Source organism: Bombus vosnesenskii, unplaced genomic scaffold (assembly GCF_011952255.1).
Source record: "Bombus vosnesenskii isolate JDL3184/JDL3185 unplaced genomic scaffold, Bvos_JDL3184-5_v1.1 scf7180000015203, whole genome shotgun sequence".
Classification (NCBI taxonomy): domain Eukaryota; kingdom Metazoa; phylum Arthropoda; class Insecta; order Hymenoptera; family Apidae; genus Bombus; species Bombus vosnesenskii.
The window spans coordinates 1-10,522 of NW_022883885.1; the positions used below are offsets into that span (position 1 = coordinate 1).

The 10,522-nt window shown below is 42.9% G+C and overlaps 1 protein-coding gene and 1 pseudogene across 1 annotated transcript; one reads left to right on the forward strand and one right to left on the reverse strand.

Moving 5' to 3' along the window:
• Window positions 1–64: 64 nt before the first annotated feature.
• On the forward strand, window positions 65–890 carry LOC117241048 (retinol dehydrogenase 13-like; the record flags this gene model as incomplete). Its single annotated transcript, XM_033507029.1, has 3 exons — window positions 65–140; window positions 350–670; window positions 753–890. Coding segments are annotated over 3 exons (513 nt in total), but the record flags the coding sequence as incomplete, so codon positions are not given.
• A 1,934-nt stretch (window positions 891–2,824) lies between these two features.
• Window positions 2,825–10,282, reverse strand: LOC117241046 (annotated as a pseudogene).
• Window positions 10,283–10,522: the final 240 nt, after the last annotated feature.

Genomic DNA, 10,522 nt, shown 5'->3' on the forward strand with positions numbered 1-10,522 from the left:
ACTTATTTAGAAAAATGTTTGCGGCTGTTTCAAAACCTTATAAAATTAATGATCATTTTTTTAGACACGCCGTGACATAGTAGTAGAAAGTAGCAATAAATATGTTTATTGTAGACCATGTGATCTAGCATCTCAAAAAAGTATTAGGGATTTTGCAGAGCAATTTAAGAAAGATATATACCATATCCTATGTTAGAGTATGAAATGAAATGAAATAACATAGCTTTGTTATATGTATAAAGTGTTCATCTATTTTTGAATACTAAATTGGGAAGAAATTCTTCCTGAACTTATTATATCTAAATCAATAGATCTATAGCATAATTTGTATTATCTGTTTCCATTGTAGAACACAAGAAAAGAAAGCTTCACATTCTTATAAATAATGCAGGAGTAATAAGATGTCCTAAGATGTATACCCAAGAAGGAATTGAATTGCAATTTGGTGTGAATCATATAGGACACTTATTACTAACAAATTTATTGTTAGACACTTTAAAAGATTCTGCACCATCAAGGATTGTAAATGTTTCAAGTAGTGCACACAAGCGTGGCAAAATTAAATTCGACGATTTGAATAATGAGAAAACCTATGAGCCTGGCGAAGCATATGCACAGAGCAAATTAGCTAATATTCTATTTACAAAGGAATTGGCAAATAAATTGAAAGGTTTTGTCATTTTAACAGAAAATAAAATTTATTTTTGAATAAATAATACAATCGATAAAGCATTATTTTTTATGTCATATAGGAACTGGTGTTACAGTGAATGCCGTCCATCCTGGTATAGTACGAACAGAAATAACGCGATATATGGGAATTTATCAAAACTTTTTAGGTAGATTGGCTGTAGATACTCTTTATTAAAACCAATAGTACATTAAAGTATGACATTCGAAGAATATTGTATAAAATTTTCACGGAGAAATATTAAAAAATACGGCAATGGCAGTAATTATTCGGACGTGTCTCGGAAAAAAGTAGAATTGCTCATAACTTGGTGCTGCATCATCTGAAATCAAAAACTCAAAGTTCATTCGTTAGGTAACAGTTTTCCCCAGGTAACGCTGGGAGGGTTTTTCGAAATTTCAATTTTTCACTTTTTTGGAACACTTTGAAGGGAAAATTAGCCGCAAATTTTTCAACAAATTTTCGCAAAATCGGCTAATGACAATAAATCATTCTTTCAAGCAGAAGGAAAACGGGAACTATTAATGCTTTTGAATTATATAGCTACCTCTTGTCCTCTCCCTGAACCTACCTAGAAGGAGTTTACCACTCGTCATCGTAACCCTCCGCCAAATACCAACAATAAGAAGCTGTCCCTTGATGATAAAATATATTCAAAGCCAACGATACTTACAATATAATCATCGGAATAGCTCAAGCGACCGACAACTATATCGATCAAATATTTCTCTGCTGTACTTACCATATACTTAATACGACGATTGTGTAATTAATGCATAAGAAATAATAAGGCGATGGTAAATGTATCGTTCAATGTTTCAATATGTCGGAGACGAAAGGACGCCGGGGCCCCTCCTAACCTCCTAACATTGTAATCTAGAGTCTACTATAGCCGTAATGAAACAATCGCAGTTATCCAAGCCGATGGTAACTGTTCGGGATTCATGACGGTGAACTTTGGCTCGGGGCGACAGCCTGCCGCCCAACGTAGCCACGGTCAACGGGACGGGCGATCCGTCTAACAAAGGTGCGGACCGGTGTTATGACCCTCATTAAAGGGGCAAAAATAAATAAGAATCGCACTTTCCCCCAACTCTGTTGTCATTGTATATTCTCAGAAGCATTCTCGGACTTTCCGTAATTAAGAAGGTTTCGCATACCTGCTGCACAATACGTCTGTCCTTTAAACCGTGTTTCATACACCAAACAAATGAACAACTGCTTAGGCTTTACCAGCCTGTTAATAAGGGGGCCCCCTTAAGAGTCTTAACCCAGGCAATGGTGGCAAACATGAAGCGAAATGGCGTCTATATAAGCCCGACAACTAGCTCGGAGATCACATTCCCAATTCGACTATCGAACAGAACGTTTGAAAGTTCTTGACGCTTCGAAGTTCTTGACGTTTGAAAATTCTCGACGTTCGAAAGTTCTTGGTGTTTGGAAGCGCTTCGCGATTGAAAGCGTCCTTATACATCTTCACCACACTTGGAGCAGTAAGTATTTTATTTCCTTCAAATCGTTTCTTCCACTGATTTTTCAAACAATTTGTTTGAAATTATTTATTTTATTTCCTTATTTATTATTTATTTATTTTTTATTTATCTATCTTAATTTTATTTTTCCAGATTCTTCTTCGCATTTGGAAGTACTTCGAGTTCGAAAGTTCTTCACGTTTGGAAGCGCTTCGCGATTGAAAGCGTCCTTATACATCTTCACCACACTTGGAGCAGTAAGTATTTTATTTCCTTCAAATCGTTTCTTCCACTGATTTTTCAAACAATTTGTTTGAAATTATTTATTTTATTTGTTTATTTACCTATCTTAATTTTATTTTTCCAGATCGTGCCTTATAACAAAACGATGGGAGAGTGCCCGCTTGGTTACAATAGCTTGCACATCAGAAGACAATCTCGTGACAATTTACCACCGAATTACGTTATGGTGAGCTTTATTTGCCCATGTGGTCAATTCATCTCGGAATTTGGCCTGCATCGCTACCTTTTATACCATCTGACGGGAAGGACGGGGCGAAGATCAGGCAACCCTCGAACACGTCCATATCTCCAGTTGCTCACCAGGTTGCAAGCAGAAGCAATTCTGGGGCGTCGCAGGAATACGAATGAAGATGAACAAGAAGAAGAAGAAGAAGAAGAATACTCTCCTGATCGCTAAACTAATTAGACTTGGGGACTACTTTATATGGGAACTACTACTTACTTTACTTGGGAACTGTAAATAGATGTTGTGTATAACAGGCTCATCACACATAAGTTGTATTGTACATTATAGTAAATAAACTTTATACTTCTACTTAAAAGATAGATTCTAAATTTTTCTTTATCCCTTCTATCCCTTCAATTCCAATTTATCATATAATAGGTTATAACTTCTGTCCAGTTTGTTAAAATTTCTTTAACAACTTCTGCGCTTCCTGTTTAGCATCTCGATCATCTTCGTTCTTTGCAGGATAATCAAGGGCCATTTTTAAATATTTCGTAGCTAGCTCTTTTTAATTTAATTTTAAGTAGGTTTTTCCCAACATTAATAAATTTTGACTATAGAAATTGGGATCAATTTCCTCTGCAGATTCAAAATATTTTAGAGCTTCCTCGAATGATGAAGATGGCGGTTCTCCAAATATTACAGATGCAATTTTTCTTTGATACCATGTTAAATCAGAAACTTGATAGCACCAAGTACCAAGCACGTACATAAGTGTTGGTTCTTTTGGATTTAGTTCCATTGCTCTCTGCGACATTAAACATATTCGATACAATTGCTTGACATTGTGTCAGGGAATGAAATATTTATAAGTATATATATATATATGTCGGATCATCACTGGAAATGGGGTTGTGGGCGTCAAATGAATCTTCTCGAGGATTAGCCATTGATATGGTACACACAGGCGTAGTTTATTACAATGATAGAATTATTACAGTCTTAAGAATTGATCACGGCGGTTCGGCACTCGCGACACTAGTGACGATGCTCTCGGGCTAAATAACGAATCCGCGGCCAACGGGATGACAACAGAACGTACTCACAAAGTCCAAGTCTGAGAATAATCACTGATCGCGAAAGCGTTACTCTTTGATCGATGAGATCGCGAGCGAGAATGCCTTTCCCGTCCCGATGATGCCACACAGGAAAACTATAACGGGGTGTGTCTAAGGATACGAGATCATCGGATTCGTCGAGAAAAGCCTTCGTTCAGAAAGTAAGGGAAATTGACGTTGCTGCTAATTGGTCAATCTCCATATCGGTGGTTAGAAAAGGATGCTAGCCGCCCTCGAGGGAAAGTTGTTAGTGGGAGACGCCGCTCGTTGAAAAATATGTCTCCCCTATCTTCCCGTAGTTGGGACAAAGACCGTTTGTCCGTTTGAAGGACTTTAGTTAACTAAACCTTAAGATTTATAACGGGCCCTCGGGCTAGCCGAACATGTACTGCGGAGACGCATCGACATCTGGCAATCATCTTACTCGAAGAATAGGGTCTGCACGTGGCGAGCCACGGGACAGAAACCGTTGGAATGTTTACTGTCGCGTGTCGCCACAAATATTTCTTTTAAGGAGAGCTATAGAATTACTCCATACCTTTGTTAGGCAAAGCGTTCATCCCGTGACCGCGGCTACGTTCGGCGACTGACTGTCGCCTCGAGCCCAAGCTCATTATCACAATTCTCGAATAATTACAATCGGGTTGAATAACTACAATTGTTCAATTACAGCTATAGTAGACTCTAGGTTACAATGTTGCGGGATTATCCAAAATTCCAAAGGCTCCGGTGTTCTTTCATCTCCGACATATATATATATATATATATTAATATATTATCATGAAATATACCAGCATATGTTTCTTAATATTATATGACTCTTTTATTTGTGCTTTTACTCCTTCATAAAGAGTCTTAGAATTAAGGAGAATCGATGCTCATTTGTGTGCAGCCCAATTATCCTCTTTTATCTCAAGTGCTTCAAGTATTAAATCATAAGCTTCGAAAATTAATTTCTTTCCATCCACTTCACTCACAATTTTAGACAATTTATACATTGCTCTACACAAACGCCATATAATTTCAATATCACCGCTATCCTATAAAAATATTCAATTTTATTATCTACATTTATAAGTGATATACATAATGTCATTACTTTATAATTTATTAGAAGGTCATGTATTTCCTGGTATTGTTCTTGCTCGTATAATGCATCGGCTTTTGCTATTAGAACTTCTTTTGTAGTTATGATTGCTTCGTTGTCACCTCTCTTTTTTGTAAGACCCCAAATACCCATAGCAGTGAACGACGATATGGTACATAATTTTGTTGTTAACATGTACTGATTGCTGCTCTAATAATGAAAACTAATTGAATAATTTTGTATAATATATTAAAATTTATAGATCTGTGGCGGCACGGGCCACGGAACTTTTCAACGGCTCCGGATGCAAAGCGCGACGCCGCCAAAGCGCAACACCGACGTGCCCAATGTACCATCGGTATCTTCACACTCTTTCCGCCGAATTCTCGGAAGAGCATACACGTGCCAGCACTGGCGGCACATCTAATGAATGCACGCTAGTGGGGGATATCGATGGGCTACGAAGGGAAGAATCTGCGCGATCCGAAACAAAAGCAGAGTCAGTCTGTCTTGCGCCATTAAATGTGTAACTCCTCGGTACTATTTGCATAGCAACGCGTCGAATGATCTCTCGGTGTCTATCGTTATTTGTTAGTTGTTACCTATTGTCTGTTAAGTGTAATTGTTAGTTGTTAATTGTTAACTCTGATTGTTGATTAGTTCTAATTAAACTATTGTTCGTTAAAAACACCAAGAGTAGTTCCTTACGCACCCATCACCATACCACCTCAAACTGGTGACCCCGACGTGATTTAACGTGATATTTAGTGAAAGAGGTGACCGTGATAGTGCTATCGTTTTTAACCACCGATTTTGAGTGCACCGCGACGATGGAAAGTAATACACAGGGAACCATAGCCAGCCAGGTGATCAGCATGTCTCCACTGCTACCCACGAACACGGCGGCATGGTTTGCCCTTCTGGAGAGATAATTCGAGGCAGCGCGAATTACGGAAGACACCATTAAGTACGTGACGCTGGCAAAATGTCTCAACGATCAACAGCTCCAGGACGTCGAAGACCTAATGACGAACCCTCCGGACATCGGACGCTACGAGAAATTAAAACATGCGCTCATTCGCAAATTATCCGATACGGACGCGACTCGGATAAAGAAGTTGGTGGAAAGCGAGGAGATGGGAGATAGAAAGCCATCCCAGTTTTACCAACACTTAAAAAAACTCTCCAGCCCCGCCACGCCCGATGATTTTACCCTCACGCTGTGGAGGAACCGATTACCCGCCCGCATCAGGCGTGTCCTCGCGGCAGTCGACGATTCGGACCCAGAAAGGTTATTGCGGCAGGCGGACCTGATCGCTGAAGAATTCACGGAGGATTTTCAGCGCACCGCCCGGGTAACGGCAGTAATGGACCCACCAGCGCAAAACGCTGGAGTATACGAACCAATGGCCGCCGCAATCAACGTGTTGAGCGAGCAAATATCACAGTTGCAGGCACAGATGAACGCGTTGAGCATGATTAATCATCGTCGACCACGATCACGATCACGCTCGCGTTCGCGATACCACCGACGTTCGCGCTCGCGAGATCGGCCACGGCAAGACGGTCTGTGTTTCTATCATGCAAAGTTCGGAGAACGCGCGAGGAGCTGTCGTTTCCCATGCACGTGGAAGTCGGGAAACGAGACCAGCCGTCCGTAGACGCGGCAGAAGACGACGGCCTGAGTTCCCGCCGCATCTTCGTTACGGACAAGGGAACGAAGATCTCTTTCCTTGTAGACACCGGCGCCGACATCAGCGTATACCCCCGCAGTAAAATCCATAGGCACGTCAAGAAAAACGCGTACGAACTATTCGCGGCCAACTGGGGACGCGCATCGCAACGTATGGTACCACTACGATTGGCCTTAACCTGTCCCTAAGACGAGCCTTCGAGTGGAACTTCGTAATTGCTGACGTTCAAACGCCTATCATAGGCGTAGATTTTTTAAGCCATTATGGGTTGCTCGTGGACCCGCGAAACAAACAACTCCTCGACACGACAACCCAATTATCAACAAGGGGATACGCTGCCACGACGGAAGAAATATCCATCAAAACCGTAATCGGCGAATCGGTCTACCATCGACTATTGGCGGAGTTTCCGGATCTAACTCGTCCACCGGCCTTCGGACGAGAGAAAATCCGACACAGTGTGGTACACCATATTGAAACCACACCCGGGCCACCCGTCTACAGTAAACCTCGACGTCTCGCACCGGATCGTCTCAAGCAAGTCAAGGCGGATTTCGCAACAATGATCGAGCAAGGAGTGATGCGGCCATCGAAGAGTCCATGGGCATCACCCCTGCATGTCGTCCCAAAGAAGGACGGAAGTCTACGACCATGCGGCGACTATCGTGCGTTGAACGCTCGCACCATACCCGACAGGTACTCCCCACCACATATCGAAGATTCCGCGCAACATCTGTACGGTAAGCGTGTCTACTTAAAAATCGACCTTGTCCGCGCTTACCACCAAATCCCGATCGCGCCAGAAGACGTTAAGAAAACCGCGATCACGACACCTTTCGGACTTTTCGAAGCAACCAACATGATGTTTGGGCTTCGAAACGCCGCGCAAACGTGTCAAAGATTCGTTGACGAAATTACCCGTGGTCTGGACTTCGTGTTCGCTTACATAGACGATTTCTTAATCGCATCCGAAACCGAAGAACAACATCGCGAACACCTTCGGATTTTGTTTGAACGCTTAAACGAGTATGGCGTAGTCATCAACCCAGTAAAGTGCGAATTCGGTGTGAACGAAATCACATTCTTGGGACACACCGTAAACGCCGACGGGATAAAGCCGCTAGCCGAACGCGTTGACGCTATTGTAGAAGTACCGCTCCCCGGGACCGTTAAATCACTACGCAGGTACCTCGGTATGATTAATTTCTACCGACGTTTCATACCGGGGGCCGCAAAAATTTTTCAACCCCTAAACGACCTATTAAAAGGAGGAAAAAAGGGCAACGCGCCCATCAAATGGACAGAGCAATCCGAAGCCAGCTTCCGCGAGTCGAAACGCGCCCTCGCTAACGCCACGATGTTAGCGCATCCGATACCTGGCGCACCTGTTAGCCTCGCGGTAGACGCATCCGACTATGAAATAGGAGCGGTCCTCCAGCAACGCGTCAACGACTCTTGGCAGCCGTTAGGTTTCCTTACCAAACCGTTGAACTCCGCGCAGCGAAAGTACAGCGCGTACGACCGCGAATTACTCGCTATGTACACTGCGGTAAAGCGATTTCGACACGCCATTGAAGGGAGAAATTTTATAATTTACACCGATCATAAACCCCTTACATATGCGTTCAACCAAGATCCTGATAAGTGTTCGCCGCGACAATTCCGGCAACTAGATTACATCGGACAATTCACTACCGACATAAGATATATCAAGGGGTTAGACAATAATGTTGCCGACGCTCTGTCACGCATCGAAGCGATAGGAAAGTCTGTGGACCATCGAGCTCTCGCCGCCGCGCAAGAAGCCGACAAAGAACTAAGCAACATCGTCAACTCCGGTACATCCGCGCTACGGTTAAAGAAAATACGTTTCCCCGATCACGACGTAGAAATATATTGCGACGTATCGGGTGACTTTGTACGACCGTACGTAACGAAATCCTTGCGGCGCGACGTATTTAATTCGCTCCATGGACTTTCCCAACCAGGGATACGTGCCACTCAAAACCTGGTGACGACGCGTTTCGTCTGGCCGCCCATAAACAAGGACTCCCGAAATTGGACACGACAATGTATTCCGTGTCAACAATGTAAAGTCACCAGGCACGTATCCTCACCCGTCGGAACATTCGGAGAGTTAGCGGGCCGTTTCGAACACTTACACATAGACATTATCGCGATGCCATATTCAAAAGGCTACCGATATTGTCTAACGTGTATCGACCGTTTTTCGCGTTGGCCCGAAGCCATTCCCATCGCCGACATGGAGGCGGCAACCGTCGCTTCGGCTCTCCTTTCCACGTGGATATCTCGTTTCGGCGTGCCTTTAAAAATAACGACCGATCAAGGACGCCAGTTCGAGTCGAACCTATTTAACGAACTATGCCGGTTGCTCGGCATCAGACATTTGCGCACGACAGCCTATCACCCCGCGTCCAACGGGATGGTAGAGCGCCTGCACCGACAACTAAAAGCAGCAATCAAATGCCACGATACGAGCAACTGGGTGGATATCTTGCCGATAGATCTATTAGGCATACGAACTGCTATTAAAGAGGACCTAAACGCGACGGCAGCCGAAATGGTTTATGGCACCGGCATACGATTGCCGGCAGAATTTTTTATACCGACTAAACAACAGGCCAATTCGGAATTCGCAAGTCGCCTAAAAGACCGAATAGGAAAAATCAGGCCTCATCCAATTACGCGACACGGCGAAAAGAGAACCTTCGTGTTCCGCGACCTCGAAACATCGCCTTATGTATTTCTGCGTCGCGACGCCATCGGAGACCCCTTACAACCACCCTACGACGGGCCGTATCAGGTTATAGAGCGAGGAAAAAAGACCTTCACTATTAAAATAAATAATAAAAACGTAATAGTGTCCATAGACCGATTGAAACCCGCATTTCTATTTAACGATAATATTGAACACCATAGCACGGAAAAGCGCAATGTAACAATACCGCCCGGTGCCCGAAACGAACAAAGCGAAGGGGACTCAAGAGTTCATCACACCACACGCGCGGGCAGGAGAGTTCGATTTCCTGATTGGTTTCAGGCGGGTCTCGGATAGGCGTTAGGAGCCGGCGAACGTGCACCCTTGCCTGTAACATTTATACATTTTTCATTTATATAGCGTTATCACTGGTAAGGGGGTACTGTGGCGGCACGGGCCACGGAACTTTTCAACGGCTCCGGATGCAAAGCGCGACGCCGCCAAAGCGCAACACCGACGTGCCCAATGTACCATCGATATCTTCACACTCTTTCCGCCGAATTCTCGGAAGAGCATACACGTGCCAGCACTGGCGGCACATCTAATGAATGCACGCTAGTGGGGGATATCGATGGGCTACGAAGGGAAGAATCTGCGCGATCCGAAACAAAAGCAGAGTCAGTCTGTCTTGCGCCATTAAATGTGTAACTCCTCGGTACTATTTGCATAGCAACGCGTCGAATGATCTCTCGGTGTCTATCGTTATTTGTTAGTTGTTACCTATTGTCTGTTAAGTGTAATTGTTAGTTGTTAATTGTTAACTCTGATTGTTGATTAGTTCTAATTAAACTATTGTTCGTTAAAAACACCAAGAGTAGTTCCTTACGCACCTATCACCATACCACCTCAGATCATTAATATTAACATTGCACTTACAATTTGCAAGCGGTCAGATTATCAAGTTAAAGCTAATATCGACTAAAATTAGAAAATTTCTCTGGTTGCAACGAAGTTTAAAAATCTTATGCAATAATAGAAAAGTAATAAAAAATAAAATCGTGCTTAGATATAATTCCAAACCTTTGAAATGTGTGAATTGAAATCTTCTATGAATAAGCGTTCTTTGTAATACTTTTATATCTCTGATAACGAATAACGCTCTCCGTAACGACATATTAAATTATAGTATTTACAGAAAAAAATAAAAAATTTGTACAATATACAACGTGTTCAGATTTGATTAATTATGACAGATGTAATTCTGACAGCAAA